We start from the raw sequence: 17,285 nt of genomic DNA, 5'->3' as shown, positions 1-17,285 counted from the left end.
GAAGGGGAAGCATTTCCAGTCGGTAACGGGATACGGCAATCTGTCCACCCCAGCTTTTGAGAGCGAGAAGATCGAAGGGACCCTGAGGGTGTTTCAGAAGGAAATATGGTCTTTATGTCCAGGAACTAGAGGGGGAAGCTAAAAGGTTGCAGTTACACAAGCGGATGATTGCAAGAGCTACTATGTCAGCTAGCTGTCGCTTTATACTTAAAACGCATTGGGACAGTTCTTGGAAGTGCGCTTAGGGAGAATTCAAGATGTCTAAATAGAGAGGAGTCCTGGAAGTCATACTACGAGGGCGCTGTCAAAGATTTGCCACATCATCTCTTCTGTGGTAATTCCACATTTATAAAAAATCAGCATCAATCATTCCCCCTGCACCATCCCGGCAGTTAGTTGATTTCAAAGCATTGGGAGAAATTTTCAAAGCTGATTTTTCCTTCAAGGCTATCCAATGATAACTTGAAAACAGCCAGTATGTTCAAATACCTGATGCTTCATATACAGACGTTTTGCAGAGAATGAGATCCACGAGCGTAGCAGAACACAATCCCATTATCGATGAAATAGCTTCGGCTTCTGTAGAGACGTCCCCTAGTGCTGCTCTCATGAGGGGTTTGCACCTTTGTTCCACCTCACAAAGGTGAAAAGCCAAAATGGACTGCTTCCAAATCCCACAGCCCTAGAAACTTAATACATTGTGCTGCGGGTTCACTCACTAGAAAGCCTCTCCCTCTCTCTCCGCAGGTGTTCCCCTGGCTGAGACAGTCGCATTAACCGTGCAGCTCAGATTGCCTGGACTGAGGTCTCGGCACACTCAAAGTGCCTCTTCAGTGCCTCATTCAGTGTCCCATAGCGCTGCAGAATCATACGCTTTAATCCGCAGTGGGAGGTAAAGCAGTCAGCCATGGCGATACACAATACCATGTGCACACCGGACACAAATACACTAATGATCTTTAAACATGTTTGGATTTAGGCTTTTAGCTAACAATCAACATTACTCTTAATTACGGCAAGCGATTCATACTAATAAATCGGCAAAACAAGTTTAATATTTGTGACCCTGGACCACAAAACCAGTCATAACGGGCAATTTTTTTAAATTTGAGATTTATACATCGTCTGAAAGCTGAATAAATAAGCTTTCCATTGATGTATGGTTTGTTAGGATAGGACAATATTTGGCCGAGATACAACTTATTTGAAAATCTGGAATCTGAGGGTGCAAAAAAATAAAAATACTGAGAAAATCGCCTTTAAAGTTGTCCAAATGAAGTTCTTAGCAATGCATATTACTAATCAAAAATTAAGTTTTGATATATTTACGGTAGGAAATGTACAAAATATCTTCATGGAACATGATCTTTACTTAATATCCTAATGATTTTTGGCATAAAAGAAAAATCGATAATTTTGCCCATACAATGTTTTTTTGGCTATTGCTACAAATATACCCAAGCGACTTAAGACTGGTTTTGTGGTCCAGGGTCACATTTGTGCTTATGAGGGAGAAGATGAAAGTTTGTGAAGAAAGGGAGAAACAGACAAGGGCGCTCACCGGGTTTGACTTAATTTCCATCAAGTTGTCCAAGATGCGAGTAACCGGCAAATTCTATGAAAGAAACAATTGAGAATCATAATAAACCCCAAAAAGAGACATTTAGCAGATGCTTTTAATACAAATAAACTTAGAAATAAGGAACATCTCAAGCAATTTATCAAACAAAAGCCACAAGTGCCGCAATATCAAATATCACTAGTAGAGAAGCTAGAGCAGAAGTAAAAAAACAGAAAAGAGTTTGTGAAGGTTCTGGAAAATGCTGCTCGCCCACTGACCATTTATACATCACTTTTATTTCCCCAAAATGAATTTTTTCATTTGTTAAGGAACTTTTTTTTTGGTAGTGTATCCAATCTTACATTTCAAAAGTTGCTGCCACGATGCCTGGGTGTTCTGGGTGTTTTTAGCACATTGTTTTGCTGTTTCGTAGGTGTTCAGTGTGTTTTTAGTGCATTGTTATAGGACTGTCCCGGTTTTAAGCCGAAAGGATACTTCGTTTTTTAATCACATGTTGCTAGAGTATGTGTACATTGTGATTGCATATGGGCCTCAAATTTTTCTGCACTAATTTGTGCACAAATTTGTGTCACTGGCCCGGGCTGTAGAACAACAACAACTACTTGAGAAAGCAACATCAACAGAAGCCCATTGTTGACTAATGCTTATGTGAGGGAGATAAGAGATACCTGCAACTCCAGTTTAAAGTACAAAGACATTTCAGTCAGCCATAACTTCAGAAGAGAAACAGTGCAGACACTACACAAGGATGAAACTAGTGCATGCGTTGAGCACCAGTGTTCACAGACACTATTATATGGAGTATACTTTAAAAGGCTATGTGCACAGCTGTATGCATACAACAAGAGTTTACGTTGAAACGGAAGTATAATTTGATTATGGGTGTTTTTTAGTACATTGCGATTGGTAGGGTGTTCTTTTTGGTATTTTTAGGACACTGTTCTGCGGTTTTGTGGGTAATTTTAGCTCGTTGCTATGTGGTTAGTAGGCTGTCCGGGTGTTTTTAATGAATTACTTCTTATGCTACCTAAACGGGCTGGGTATATTTACTATTTTCACATCGATATGCAGTTGCTACAGTGTTGGGTGGTTGCTTACTAAGTAAAAAGAGCCCAGCCTTTGTGATATTCTGGTCCTTAGTTACAGCCCAGGTAAATACTTACATGCTGTTTCAGAACCAGATTTTTCACCCCCTCCATCACAAACTGGGAGCCAGTGTTCATCACCCGTGAGAACAGTCTGAAAAATGACAGGCCAGTGCATTCAAAACACATATTACATCAACAAAAGGACTCATATTTTGAGAAATAAATATTTAGCTTCATACCCCATTGGTTTCACTCCACTGCTCCCGTAACTGGCTGGTGTTGCAGCCATCTTCGTAAAAGCTCTGGAAAATAGGTTATAATAGTTGCAACACTACTGTTCTCATCTTTCTACAAAATTTAAAGTAGTAACTAGGCAAATGTGACAGTGTGTTATGATGTGTTTGTTGACAATGGCCAGAACTTACTTCCATTGCTTAATGTAGTTAAGTGAGGATAAGTCGCAGCCTGCATCAACCAAGGCTTTCTTGTACTGCTCTAGATCAGCCTAAAAAGAACAAACTGTCTTTATTTATTCAACACTCAACTCTCAAAATCCAACACTTTAAGAGGATCTGTTTTTTTAGAATGAAGGATGACATAGCTCACAAGCCATAAGCATTCATCGGCGTAAGGAGAAACTCTAGTTCCTGTTAGAGACAGAGTCGTCTATACCACATGAGTGAGAGGGCTGTTTTCATGTCACCAACCTCATTACAGCCTCAGAAAACAAACAACAAAATGACTGTTTTTGGAGTTTAAGCAAATGCCCAGCCAACAATAACCTACACTGAAGGAGGAAGGAGGACACAGATGAAAGAAAGGATAAACAAAAGACGTAGAAAAAAAGTTCAAACTCTGAGCACACTTCTTTTTTGGAAAGTCAAAGCTTTTACAGCCTGCACTGATAAACATAATAGAGAATGACAGTCCTTGCCCACAGCACAGGCCAGTGCGCTTTCTTCAGGGTTGAAATGTGGTCACTTGGACATTGTCCATCCCAGCTTGGTCCCACGGGTCCAACCCCTCGAAAGTGTACTCTAGAACTCAAAAATCCAATTTGTACGTCCATTTAAGTAACATCCCACAAAAGAGATCTTGCCATGAGCAGAACAATCCTGCTTTATCGAGGTACAAGAGTAATAATACTTGGCCGTGGCATCAAAGGGTGTCAGTGTTCCTCAAATCTGCGCTGCATGTGTCCCAAAGAATAACAAGGCTTTTGAAGAAACAGTCTGAAAGTACAGTTTAAAAACCCGGGCCGAGCTTCATAGGGAATGGACAGAATGTTTTTGGCTCCATGTGTCCATAAACAATGAAATCCATGCATTTGCCACTGATTATAATAAACTGTGGGGTTACCGAAAGCGCACATCAGGGTAGCCCACCACAGTCAACCTACGTTTTAGGATTATTTATCTAGGACTCTTAAAGGAATATTCTGCGACTGCATTCATTACAATTTAAGATCAGTCAATAGCATTCGGGGCATAATGTTGATTACCACAAAAATGTATTTCCATTTGTCCAGCCTTTAAAAAGAAAAAAGAAAAATATGGGTAAAGCGGTGCAATGATGTTTCACTAGTACAGCCACAAGACGTACAACTAACCTTTTCTATGAAAAGTTACATCCAATTTCATCCAATCCAACATTATGCCTAAAACCACTGTAAAAATGACAGCTCAAATAATACATGTTTTAACAGAACAATTAATGCAAGTGCTTTTATAAAATAGTAAGGTTCACACCTTAAATCCACCCCAAAATTGGCCCCAATGACTTTCATTGTAAGTGCCTCACCATAGTCTTGATTTTTGCTGTTTTTAAAGAAAACAAGGGACAAGTTGAGTTATTTGGGTGATAATCAATATTATGCCACAAATGTTGTTACTAAACTTAACTGAAACTGGATTGTTCCTTTACGGTTGCTATGACCTGAAGTCTCTTAGAGGATATAGCTGACCATGATAACTACGTATAGTATGAATACTCTTTGTTCATGACCGTGATGTGGGGCCTTACCTCAGATGGGGGCTGCTGGGAAGTGATGTAGTAGATCAGAAACAGCCTCATCTTATCTTCTGCTGTTCCAGCTACCAATAAGAACAACATTTATACAGTCATTATGCAAATGCATACGGTTACTTTCAATTCCGGAACAACAAGAGTTTGTCAGTGTGTGTGTTTTTGTCCTCACTATTGCTGAAACATGATCACTCATCGGAACAATAAAGCACTGTAATACTTGAAAAACAACTGATCATTATCATTATAGTTAGTGGTCATTCCTGTGTACTCATAAGAAACCCATGAACCTACAGAGGACCCTGTAGAGATCAAGAAACTGTGTCCTCTTGAAACCTCACAATGCTGGCAGGAGAGAAAACAAATCTCATCCTGTGGTAGCATCACAGAGAGTCTTTAAAGCAGACCGCTTCCCCCTGGGGATGTGATGCATTTCAGTCCACTAAGCTGGAAAAATGACTGGATGAGGACGCGGGGTGGGATAGGCTCTCATTAGGGGAAGGGGGTATGAGTTACTCATTCAATTAGTTTCATTTGATCTCTCAGGATGGGGCTGTTCTTGGTAAAACAAAATTTTATGACAGTAAGGCAGTATGCCATGCTTTGAGGGATATAGTGGTGTTTGGATAACAGTCAAGCTCAAAAGAGCAGCTGATGAGCCAAGCCTTATTAAAGCAATAAGCCACTTGAGGCCAAGTGTTACAGAGATTTTACCACAATTATGGGGTGTTGTCAGGCAGACTGTGTAGATTGTCATGGTTGCCAAGCCACAAATTAATCAAAGATCCTATTATTATCATCATCAATATTATTACTATTACCTAGCATTATTATTATTGGTTTGTAGCAACTTGTGCTGGTAGCATAAAATTCAAATGATGTACAGTCACGGATGCGCATATTTTGGCTATTTTACAAAAGACTGTAATCTAGGGCTGCACGATTTTTCTGATAAAAATTGCAATTGCTATTTAAAATGCAGTTTGTTAAAAAAAAAAAAAAGCCCAAGTTTGCTGTGCTTGTTTGTAGGGCTGCACATTTTGGTCAAAAATGTAGTGATTATATATCAAATATGACTATAAAATAATAATAGTAATAAAGATTATCATTATTACTAAATAACATTTAAAACAAAATACTATTACAATATCTCACCATAAAATATTAAAATGTAATATTTAAGAAAATTAATAATAAAAACTATAATTACAATACTGATATTCAATACTGATAATACAGAATTTCTTAATTTTCCAATGATCAAACCATCATGCTTTTATTTTAGCAGGAAGCACTTAAAGCTTCTCAGTTTATAAGTAAGTGCTTCTTATTACAAGGTTGGGAAGATAATTGGTGCATTGTTGCATTCCTTAATGCACGTTAATAAGTGAACTCTCAACTGCATGAAAATACCCAGACCAAAAAAAAAACAAAAGAAATACTGATGTGAAAAATAACTGAGACATTAAGACATATTTGATTTCAAATCAAGTAGAAGTTTTGGTAATTATTGCATTACCACCTCCCCGTATAAAACTAATCCTTTCCAAATAGGGCTTAGAGATGGAACTGATTACACTGATAGCCTTGAATGCTTAACACAAGAAAGACTCACCATCAGGATCACTGATAATGTCCAGCAGGGATTTATCAAGTGTGGACTTGCTCATGAGTTTCTCCTCATATTCGAAGTACACATCAAGCTTACGGCTCTAAAGACAGAAAGGCAAATTTAGAGGAAAAATATGCTGCTCAACCTCACAGAAATAATACAATGTGTTGAGAAGATGTAACCCAAGAGATGAAAAACATTTTTCTCATGGAGCACTGACCTTGATGTGGTCCAAAACCGCTGTGGCAACGTTGGTGTGGAGGTCAATCAGTCTCTTCTTTTCCAGGAGCTCAGGAAGAGAACTGTTTAGAGAGAGGAGCATGCTGTTATCCTACTCTATGTGCATAGGGTCAGGCAGGAGTACAGCGGTAGGCCTTTGTGAGTCCAATGACTAATTCATATGTAAAACAGCTCTCAAGCAATATGAGACAAGTACTGGGTGAAATTAGATTACATCAGGATATATTTCATATACATCATTTAATAAAAACTGAAAAACAAATACAGCATATTAAAAAAACATATTTCTGGCATACATTTTTTAATATCCATCATTAACATGCACGCAGATAATTAACATGATCACTACACCATATTGGCCCTTCACACAAAAAAAATCCTTGATTACTTAATTTTTACGAGGATCTTCTTACCTGACAGCTGAGGTAAGTTTGGCAGTGTTATCTGACAACATACTAATGGCTCCATCATCCTCCCCTTCTAAGCCCTTTGAGGAAAACCACAATTTTCTGTGTTAACTAGCATGCGACAGTTCCATCATATACAATTTTGCATCAGCCTTATTAACCTACCATGATACTCTTGAGGCGTTTAACCTCATCCTCTTGGGCTCGATATGTATCTAGTTCCTCCTGCACAGCTTCTGCAACCTCAGGAAATGGACTGAAATGGTAATTAAATGCTTTTCATGCAGAAGAGGCTAAAAATAAATGACATTAAGCTGTTGTAAATATATCAGTATAAACTGCTGGATACAGTCCTGAAAGCAGGAATGAAATTAAAACATTTTCCAAAACTGAACTGATGATATTTTGCAAAAATAAGCAATGATATAAAATAATATTAGCAAATGTTCTTAAATATTAACAAACACTGTGACATCTGACAAATCATTTGAAGTAAGACAACTAGGGATGATTTCCTATCACGCATTTACACGCTTGAAAGTACAGTTGGTTAATTAATGTCCTTAAAGGGATAGTTCACACAAAAATTTACTATTTTGGTGCCCACTGACGACGACTTTTGTGTTTCACAGGAAAAGAAACTCATCCGTTTGGAACAACATGAGGGTGAGTAAATGACTACAAAGTGTAAATTTTTGGGTGAACTATTCGAAATTTACTAGGACAGAATAAGGACTTTGGAAAGCAACATCAGACATAATAATTTATATTAGATTTAAGAAATTACATCAGACATATTAATTACACAGTCATTAGTTCAAAATATTTCAAATCAGAATACTAGAAGTAATTAAAAAAAAAACCTAAAAACATTTAAAAATGCACAATGATCTCCATTTGGATACATGAGTTTTACCAACAGTAGATGTTTACCTTCCTTTGTGTTTTTGCCAAAATTTATCAGCAGCAGTGAGATCATAGCTCTTCTGGTTTTTCTTTTTTGGCCGTGCTCCAGCTGGGCTGGCCTCTAACCCTTGAGACTCCTCCACACTGACCCGGTTCAGGTGGAAGTCCTGATATAGGGGATATATTGGTTAGGCAAGGCAAAATAACTGAATCAAAACACAATACAGGACCTAAAATAACACACATGCCAGCCTTTATTAATACAGAATAAAATCCCTCAGAGTACAGCTGCCATACAGGGAATTGAGACGATATTAAGGCAGAAGCAGTTTTGAGACGGTGGAAAAAATACCCAAAGGATTAATGATCATTGGCACAAAAAGCAACCCAGCACGTACATTCCACATTTCATGAAACCCCTTTGTCATCCATATGATAACTGCGATAGCTTCATCTTTCCATATATGCCACAACTTGGAACTATTTGCAGTTTCCATTTTGGGAAATAAATTACATTTAACACTAGTAGAAAAAAAAAGGAGAAATGAATTAACTGTGGGTCACACAAGTTTATTTTAGGTTCTGCTCACCAGCACATCATGAATGAGAGCCTGATACGTCCATGTGTGGTGGAGAGGAGTCGCTAGATCCAGGTTACGATCGGCAAGAACAAACAGTGGCCTCTGAAAACTGTGGGAGTGATGAAGGGAAAGAAGGGATATTTTTATGGCCCGATACTAAAACATTTCTCAACGTTCTAAATCTTTCTTAAAGTGTCCCAGTTAAGGACACTTGACTGTCTATCTCTCTATCTATCTGTCTGTCTGTCTGTCTGTCTTTCTGTCTGTCTGTCTGTCTGTCTGTCCATCCATCCATCTGGAGGTATTTGTTTTGGATTAGGAGTTTACAATAATAATTTTAAGATCAAAGATTTATAGCTTAAACAAGTATACTCTCTTAAAATCAGTCGTATGTAGGTGTGCAAGACTGTGTGTTTTTGCTCCACCTGAACTGGCCAGTGCCCATGGTGTCTCCGGTGAACAGGCTGTTACGAGCGTCTCGCAGATTCTCTCTCAGTTTCTTGTCAAGTTTCTGAGAAAAAAAAAAAAAGGTTAAATCAATGTTATTAATATTCCATTAGAAAAAAGTTGTACAATATGTATAAAATAAATTAATCCAATAAACTGAGCAACAGGTGTTAATTTTGTCTCATATTACAGTGAGACATTCCTTTGCTGAAACTAATCATCTAAAACTCAGCACTGAAAGCAAGCCGAGGTTGGACCGAATCCCACATATGGAACAAAGAGGAATTTTGTGCCAGTGAAACTGAATTAAGCTACAGTATCAGTTTGCACATTGTGCACAGACTATGAAATGTACAAATGCACTGTAATGCAGAGATTAGTGTAGGGATTGAGGTGATAATCAAATGACCAAAGCCACTCTATAACACTCTATTCTAGAATTCATAAATTCGAAAAGAAGACAAAGGTGTTTCAGACTGGTCATAAAGAAAGTATCAGAGGAACATTAAAAAACAGAGCAGTGAGTCTCTTACCACGGCTACCATTTCAGCAGCATTCCCTCTTGGACATCGGATTATTGGGACAGCACCTATGATAACAAGAAAGCTCACTGTACTGCCAATAGGAGGGTGCATTGAATATCTGCTCCCAAGACACAAAATTACATTTCAAAAACAACAATACAGGCCTGATCACTGCACTTAATTTGAATTGTGATGTTTCTGTCATATACAATTCTAGTAGTCATGTAGTAAGTAAACAGACCTAACTGAAATATTTAATGCATTATCTAAATATTTTTGCCCTTTGAGCAATGCACAAAACAATATTAGGAAGGTTCTGCCACCCAGTGGCTCTTTATGACAGTTGAGACTTAAACTAATGGTTCTAATGTGAGAATTATTATTAAAAAACCTGCTCTTTAATTTTGATTAAATATCAAGTCTTCGTCAATCTATAATTTTCACAGTTACTTCTTGTACCATGAAAGAATGTTGCCTTATTAGATTTTAGCTGGATTAAAAAGCAGTGAAAATCTCCATATGAGGAATGGATTGTGTCTTAGCACAAGATTTCAGTAAGCAAGAAAAACTGAGTATTATCCATTTCTGTGCTAAAGAATCTTTAAAGGTGAATAAGGTTTTTGCCAGCTTAATATACAGACAACTATAAGTAAACCATTTGTTGTTTGATTCCCTTGAAGAGAGTAATCAAGATTGTGGCTCTGATGGGAACACCTGTTTGGCCAAACAATGGAAGACAGAGGGAGTGATTGGGAATCCTGTTTGGAATCATCAAACATTAATTCTGATACTTCATTTGGTGCTGACAGTGGCATAGAAATATTTACAAATAAATGCTTCCAACTCATAAGTCATAATAAAATTTCACGATATTACTGTTTTTACTGTATTTTTAATCAAATGAATTCAGCCTCGGTGTGCATAATAGACTTCTTTTAAAAACATTCTAAAAATCTTTTGAACAGCAGTGTATATGCATGGAAGGATAAAAATTTACCAAGAGTGACAAAAAAGCAGAAGAGACTATCCACTATTTTGTCCATTATGCCATCCATGTCTGTGTCCATGATATCTGGTTTATTGATTGCTGAGGGCACAGAACAGTATTACCATTAATAACATTCAGATTACAAATGAAACAAACATGAAGTCAACACTTCAAGCCACTCTAAGAGCTTACCATGGTAGGAGATGTGTTCTTTGTTTTGATTAGAGAGAATGAACATATCATCTTCAAGTGTGATGAAGTTCAAATATTGATCAAATACCTGAGGAGGAACAGAACAGTCTAATATTTGAACTGTATAATGAAAATGAGCAGTATGTTATTTGCCTTCCTTCAGGAATTCACAGAGCTCGTCTGTTTAGTAAAAACAAGCTTTAATAAAAAAAAAAAAAAAAAAAAAGATTGTTTAATTAAATGCTCTAGCAAACTGAATCAAATTTACAACTAACACTCACAATGAACAAACGTGTTTGACTTACTTTGGTCACCTGGTTTACAGCATTAGCTGCTAGAGCAGCACTTGCTATGTCCTCCAATTTGCTTCTAGAGACTGCAGAGATGAAGTTCAAATAGTAGGACTCATATAGTTGGTTTCGGAGGTCCTGTAAAAGTGAAAATAACTTTTAGTTTTGAAATAGTGTGATCTTCACAAATTGTCCTGGAACGGGACTGACGAAAAGACTGACTGACTAATTATTCAGTGAACATATTTACTTGACATATCCTGTCAATGTTCTCCTCTGTGGGCATTACAAAGAAAATGGCAGGAACATCTGGAATGGGGTCGCGATCTGAGTGCAACAAGCTAGAGGAAACAAACAAAAAGTAAACATGTAAAACATTCAAAGCAATCTAATCAAATCAAATCTTTTTTTTTTTGTTATAAATATATAAATAAATAAAACCTTAGAGGTCCTTACAGGTGCAGAGTGATGCCCATGTCCCGTAACTCTTTCACAGACAGCAGGGGAGATATGATGTCTTGGCCAAAGCGATCGTAAATAAGAACCTAACAAGAATAACAAAGGGTAAATATTCAAGCAAATTATAACTATAAAAGCATCCCTGAGCCACATTTAAAAAAGCAATGGATAGCGGAAGGGTAAACCCATAGGTGTGTGTTGCGTACCCTTACCTTCCATACCGGCTCAGCTGATGTGTTTTTCAAAGGTGGGGCATTGAAGTTGAGCATTCGCTTCAAAGCAGCTGAGGAGAGAAACATCATAGAAATATAATACATAAACATTTTTAATAACTTCTATTACTACTTAAAATCATTTATTATCACCAGGAGACTAATTTACTTGATTGTGTTTCAAAAGACTTGCGTGTATGCATAAAAAAGTCATTTTATACAAAAATTAATAATAAATTCATTAATTAATTGAAGCCTACATGCGTTGGCAGGATTTGACCAGAAAAAGTCCTACATTTTTTTCATATCGTAAGATTATGTATTTTATACAGTATCCACACGCTATCCATTTTTAATCAACAAATTATCTATTGCACATTCATTAAAAAACGAATATGATTTATCACAGTAGCAACTACACAGCAAGTGTCAATATCCATTAATGGCAATGTCAGCAACAGAAAACCTGAATATTAAGCTCAGCATAAAACAGTATCCATATAACATAATAATCATCACTATTTTGTGCCGCTAAATATTAGGAATAAGAATGTACGTTAAGTCACTTTAGCTAGCATGTGAATTCATATCGTGGGTTGCTTATGACAGGTCTCTGGGATATTGATAGCCGTATATTTCATAAACGAGCTGGTTGGCTATATGTAGTCATCAAATCGCAAGTGCTTCTTTATCTAGTCAAGCAGGATAATAGTCCATTCATCTGATGTTATCCAGCTGCTAAATGAACAACACGGTTAGCATCCTCAGCTACACTGACAGGACTGTACAATTTCAGCTGTTATGAATTCGGTATTATTGCATGTATTTTAAATAAAAACGTTTTAAAAACCGCGTGAAAATCACTATTATCAAGTATATTAACAGTATCGAGAGTTTCGATATAAATTCCATCTTATGAACAAACCTGTCTGTTTCTCCCGGACGGAGGCCGCCATCTTTACTGTTTATGCAGTGACGACGACTGTGAGGGTGACGTGCCAAGCGCTGTCTGCGTACAATTCAATTCAATTCACTCAATATCCCCAATAAATAGACCATTGTAGATCATTAGGTAAATCTACGCTGTAAACATACTGAAATATCCAGTCAGGAGAAGAGTTTTTTTTTAAATGTCCTGCATAACTGAGAACTGACACACTGTGTAATCCAAGTGTTTCTTGAAGAGCTCATAGGAGGGTAGTATTGGCAGAATGAGATGATTGGCATCACAGTGGCTCTGAGGAAAGGCACATGAGGTGTCTGATGAGCTGAAGAATGAAATAGAGGGAGTGGGATGGAATCCAATGGATGGAACCAAATCTGTAGCAGTGGCAAATGTTAGGAGGTCCGTGAGTGATGCTGCACACCGACCCTCTGAAACACAAGCCAAAGGTTAAGGCTGCGTTTACACTGCAAGTTTTAAAGGGTTAGTTCACTGCAAAATGAAAATTATGCTGCGTTTTACTCACCCTCGCGATTAAAATCCACATTTGGAAGTGGCTCAGATCTGATGCAAAAAAATCGGATCTCGTGCGGGTTTTTGTGTTTACACGTGTGCAACAAATTCCGATCTGTGTCAGATGTGAGCGAAAGATCTGATTTTTTGTGCCAGTGTAAACGCAGCCTAAGATCATGCAAATAACAGCTTGTTTTCTAACATATCTTAATGTCATATTTTATTATTAGAAATTTTAGAATATACACAAGAATCTAAATTCTTCCAACACACAATATGAATTCTGAAGCGAACATACCGTCACACTCATGCAGATACTTTTTCCAAAAGTTTAATGTTGTGTTCTCTTTTTCTTCTGAAAACTGGACTGTAAAGAGCTCCATGACTGATTCAGCTGTGAGCCTTTCCACAGGCCCACAAAAGACTGAATGGAAAGCCTCTGTACACATCTGAACCTGCTCAAACAGTCCTAGTGTCCTCAAACCTTCACGAAATCTGAGAAAGGTGATATGAACTTGAATGAGCATTTACTACAGTGAGAAAAGTGAGAAAAAAAGCATTAAACTTATCTGCTGTATACACTACCATTCAAAAGTTTTCTTAGTAAGATTTTTTTTTATAGATACTTTAATTTAGATGCTTTAAATTGATCACAAAAGTGACAGTAAAGACTTTTACGTTGTTACAAATTTTTTTATTTCAGATAAATACTGTTCTTTTGAACTTTTCTATTCATCAAAGAATCCTGAAAAAAAAATGCATCACGTTTCAGCAAAAATATTTTCAGCAGCACAACTGCTTTCAGTTTTGATAACAGTAAGAAATGTTTCTTGAGCACCAAGTCAGCATATTGGAATGATTTCTGATGGAACATGTGACACTGAAGACTGGTATAATGCTTTTCCACCATAGGAATAAGTTAACAGATGCAATTGATTAGGAAAGTACCTTTTACTGATGAGTGAAGAGTGAAGGTCAGAGATGTTTTTAAACAGCCGCTTCCTCTCTTGCCTTATAGCCAGTGGTGATTCAACATAGTTTGGCAATGACACTGACTCTGGGGGAGAAAAACAATCCATGCATGTAACTTTGGAATAATTCTACACAAGCACATTTTAAACAAAAGTTCAGATAGCTCACTTTTCCCCTCAACAGCAGCTTTACAGTCAGCACAGATCCAGTCGCTTTCGTAAAGCTTAAGGTTGGAACATTTTCGATGAGTTCCCCTAGATCCACACAACTTGCAGCGAACAATTTCAAAATACCTGTAAAGCAAAGGCATTTCTAATTTTAACAATAGTTAGAATCCTTTTCAAAAACAAACCGATTGAAATTTCATGATTTCAGAATGACTAAATAAAATGCTCCAATTACCCTGACTGTTTTTTCAAGAAATTAATACTTTTATTTAGCAAGGATGCATTAAATTGATCAAAAGTGACAGCAAAGAAATGTATAACGTTAAGATCTCTATTTCAAATAAAAGCTGTTCTTTTCAACTATCTATTGATCAAAGAATCCTGAAAAAAATCTAGCATGGTTTCCACAACAATATTTAGCAGCAGAACTGTTTTCAACATAATAATATGAAATGTTACTCGAGCACCAAATAAAATAAAAAACCTACCCAAACTTTAAAATTTTAGTGTAGATTTTACATTTCCATCTCATCTTCCAATGACAACCATTACATTTTGCATATCACAAGAGAGAGACACTTACGGAAACAAGTCGGTGAACTGGAAAATAAACTCCTGCTCTAACCCACAGGGCATGTGGACCATTTGCCGACATCTTTTGATGGAGCACCCCACCGAAGCACCAACCTTTTTGCAGTGCATGCACCTCTGCAAGTCAAAAAGTAATAGTTGTAGTCTCAGAAACATTTCTACAGCGTTAAACAGAACATGCCAAGGGTCAAATGTGTACTTACCAGCCTCGAAGATCTGCGGATCTCCTTTTTTATGTCATCCACAAGAAAACCATGAACGTCTTCATCTTCCTCCCCTCTCTGACATATTCCACTAGACATCAGCTGTAAAATTAGTCTGAAGAATAACTGACTAGTACCTTTACGCTTGAATTATTATTTTGGTGACACTTTTACAATATATGTACATAATAGTTTAAAATAAAGCTGTTAACTAGATCTAGAAGCTGAAAGCTTTCAAGTTTGAGAACAGCCTTGCATAAAAAAAAACAATATCCAAGGTGTGATATTTTGTATTCCCATAAGAGATTCATGACTGGCAGAACATTTAGAAATAACCAACTATATCTGTGATATTCTAGGGTAGATTTATGATCATCAAACTGGGGTCTGGCAGGAGTAAAATTTTAAAAGGACCAAAAAATGTTTTTATTTAATAATAAATAAATAAATATATATATATATATAATTGATCAAATATAATATTATTTATGTCTAAATGTTCATCTCTCTTGCCTTCCAACCTTCTTGTGCTCTAGAACAGCTGAACATAATGTATGATCTATGGCATCATAAGATATCTTAATATACTTTAGGGTAGGATTTCACAACAATATTTTTTGAAACCGAGAAACTAGAAAGGGACTCCAAAATGAAATTCATTGCACAAATACACATCATCAACGTCTGAAAACGTCTGGCTCACCAAACAGAAATAGTGGACTGTCACTTTGTGCTGTTGGAGGGTGATCTTCTCTCCATACTTCTCTGGAATGTTGTCACATCTCTTACAAAGACTACAGACTAAAGGACAGACACAGATATGTAATTCATTTGACGATATTGTGTTAAAAATGGTATTAGGTGCATATCTGATTATTGGTATTATCGTAACGAAGAAATTCGTTGCTACATAAACCTGTAGGAAAAGCAACTTACTGAGGTCTTTGTCGTCGTGAATCTGTTTTATTTCGGTAACGTTAGTCTCCTCTTTCATCGCTTTCATTGTTGTGTATTACACAGCGAGCATAAAGTAAAAACGAAATTTTAAAATGGTGATATCAATAGTTGTAATAGTAGCAACAGCTCTAGCGGTCTGTTGCTACTGTCTTGGCAAGTTCAGTAACGTTAACTGCCATTGGACTCACTTTATCACGAGCTTTTTCTAGTCTTCTCACTCCCCAAGACAAAAGCACATAGTCCTTAAGTAACCGGGGTTTTTAATAAAATTATATTACACTCATTATTGTAAGAGTATAAATCGCATGAACATTCAAAATTCCCTCTGCCAGGGAAAATCCGCCTGTGCGCTTGCTTTTGGTTGGTTGAATTCAAACCAAAACAGAGATTTTGCTGTGGGAGGGGCTCTGGGGTCACGCACCACGCAACTTCCGTTTATTATACAAAATAAAAGTATACGAATTTTATGACAAAATAAGATGTGAAGTTTGATTTTGTGAAAATAAGCTGTATGAGGTAGAAGTCCCACACTGACAGTAAGTGATACTTTTACATTGTGTCTTTATATTTGATATTTCATATCAATTGTTTAAAGCTACATCACAGTACCCACAAGTTTTTATAATATTTATAAAAAACATGATGTAACACCTGATCTGTATACAAGAAATGCAACAGTAGTGCTGCCTTAAATTTTGCAGGTGCCATGACAGAGTATATATTTAATTATTATTATTATTATTATTATTATTATTATTATTATTATTATTATTATTATTATTATTATTATTATTATTATTATTATTATTATTATTATTATTATTATTATTATTATTATTATTATTATTATTATTATTATTATTATTATTATTATTATTTGTATTTGACTGTGTAATAACGTAATCATTTATAATTTCATTTTATTAAATTTTATATTTTAATACATTTTATGTTTCTATATTCAAAATTGTAACATTTAAAGCATTAATTTTACATACTTATTTCTGCTATAATTTCCCTGTAAATGCATTTATTCTTCCTCTGCAGAACTGACCAGTGTTTGTAAAAAGCAAAGGCAGCATATTTTTGTGTTTAATGTGCTGCTTCAGCTGCAGCTTTTTGCTGCCTTTGCAAAGTAAAGTTAACTTATAGACCACTGTGCATAAAATGGCTCCAAATGTTTTGGTTTAATTGGTGTAAAGCATTACATTGCACTTGGTGTACATTGACGTCTGTGCATTGATTAAATACTACTGAAGAATTAATGGTTTGAAATAACATGTACCCAATATGCAATTCTGAAAAAAAGTATGTGAAAAGGCCACTGGGTTTATCTACTCAGATCCCTACATTTCATGAAACAGAGAAAGCTTCTGACAGTTTTCC

The 17,285-nt window shown here is 36.4% G+C and overlaps 2 protein-coding genes and 1 long non-coding RNA gene across 3 annotated transcripts in view; all 3 read right to left on the bottom strand.

Moving 5' to 3' along the window:
• LOC107694776 (sec1 family domain-containing protein 1-like) overlaps positions 1-12,553 on the bottom strand; it is a 16,611-nt gene extending 4,058 nt beyond the window's left edge. Inside the window, exons 1-20 of the mRNA XM_016494460.1 lie at positions 12,479-12,553; positions 11,554-11,624; positions 11,339-11,427; positions 11,133-11,223; positions 10,898-11,020; positions 10,593-10,680; positions 10,410-10,499; positions 9,422-9,477; positions 8,867-8,952; positions 8,451-8,550; positions 7,888-8,027; positions 7,120-7,210; positions 6,961-7,034; positions 6,528-6,609; positions 6,311-6,407; positions 4,693-4,763; positions 3,096-3,175; positions 2,910-2,972; positions 2,746-2,821; positions 1,562-1,615 (exon numbers count right to left, since the gene is read on the bottom strand). Of these exons, the coding sequence (XP_016349946.1) occupies positions 1,562-1,615; positions 2,746-2,821; positions 2,910-2,972; positions 3,096-3,175; positions 4,693-4,763; positions 6,311-6,407; positions 6,528-6,609; positions 6,961-7,034; positions 7,120-7,210; positions 7,888-8,027; positions 8,451-8,550; positions 8,867-8,952; positions 9,422-9,477; positions 10,410-10,499; positions 10,593-10,680; positions 10,898-11,020; positions 11,133-11,223; positions 11,339-11,427; positions 11,554-11,624; positions 12,479-12,509 (1,653 nt within the window). The 5' untranslated portion in view covers positions 12,510-12,553. The remainder of the gene's footprint in view (positions 1-1,561; positions 1,616-2,745; positions 2,822-2,909; positions 2,973-3,095; positions 3,176-4,692; positions 4,764-6,310; positions 6,408-6,527; positions 6,610-6,960; positions 7,035-7,119; positions 7,211-7,887; positions 8,028-8,450; positions 8,551-8,866; positions 8,953-9,421; positions 9,478-10,409; positions 10,500-10,592; positions 10,681-10,897; positions 11,021-11,132; positions 11,224-11,338; positions 11,428-11,553; positions 11,625-12,478) is intronic.
• A 119-nt stretch (positions 12,554-12,672) lies between these two features.
• Positions 12,673-13,500, bottom strand: LOC107694982 (uncharacterized). Its single transcript, XR_001634944.1, has 2 exons — positions 13,308-13,500; positions 12,673-12,927 (listed from the first exon to the last, which is right to left on the bottom strand). It is a non-coding gene; the product is annotated as an uncharacterized LOC107694982 (long non-coding RNA).
• Positions 13,501-14,727: 1,227 nt separating this feature from the next.
• LOC107694958 (G2/M phase-specific E3 ubiquitin-protein ligase-like) lies at positions 14,728-16,236 on the bottom strand. Its single transcript, XM_016494686.1, has 5 exons — positions 16,088-16,236; positions 15,879-15,938; positions 15,646-15,743; positions 14,943-15,044; positions 14,728-14,856 (listed from the first exon to the last, which is right to left on the bottom strand). The coding sequence occupies exons 2-5, from the start codon at positions 15,934-15,936 to the stop codon at positions 14,728-14,730; spliced, it is 387 nt and encodes a 128-aa protein (XP_016350172.1). The 5' UTR covers positions 15,937-15,938; positions 16,088-16,236.
• Positions 16,237-17,285: the final 1,049 nt, after the last annotated feature.

The sequence above is a fragment of the Sinocyclocheilus anshuiensis genome, unplaced genomic scaffold, assembly GCF_001515605.1.
Source record: "Sinocyclocheilus anshuiensis isolate Anshui unplaced genomic scaffold, SAMN03320099.WGS_v1.1 scaffold942, whole genome shotgun sequence".
Classification (NCBI taxonomy): Eukaryota; Metazoa; Chordata; class Actinopteri; order Cypriniformes; family Cyprinidae; genus Sinocyclocheilus; species Sinocyclocheilus anshuiensis.
The sequence above is the reverse complement of the archived record's forward strand: the minus strand, read 5'-3'. Positions and strand labels throughout refer to the sequence as shown.

Coding starts and splice junctions, on each gene's coding strand:
- LOC107694958 (XM_016494686.1), bottom strand. CDS start 15,936: ATGAAAGAGGAGACTAACGTTACCGAAATAAAACAGATTCACGACGAC. Junction 15,744..15,878: donor TCACGACGACAAAGACCTCA/GTAAGTTGCTTT, acceptor TCTGTCCTTTAG/TCTGTAGTCTTTGTAAGAGA. Junction 14,857..14,942: donor TCCGCAGATCTTCGAGGCTG/GTAAGTACACAT, acceptor TTTGACTTGCAG/AGGTGCATGCACTGCAAAAA.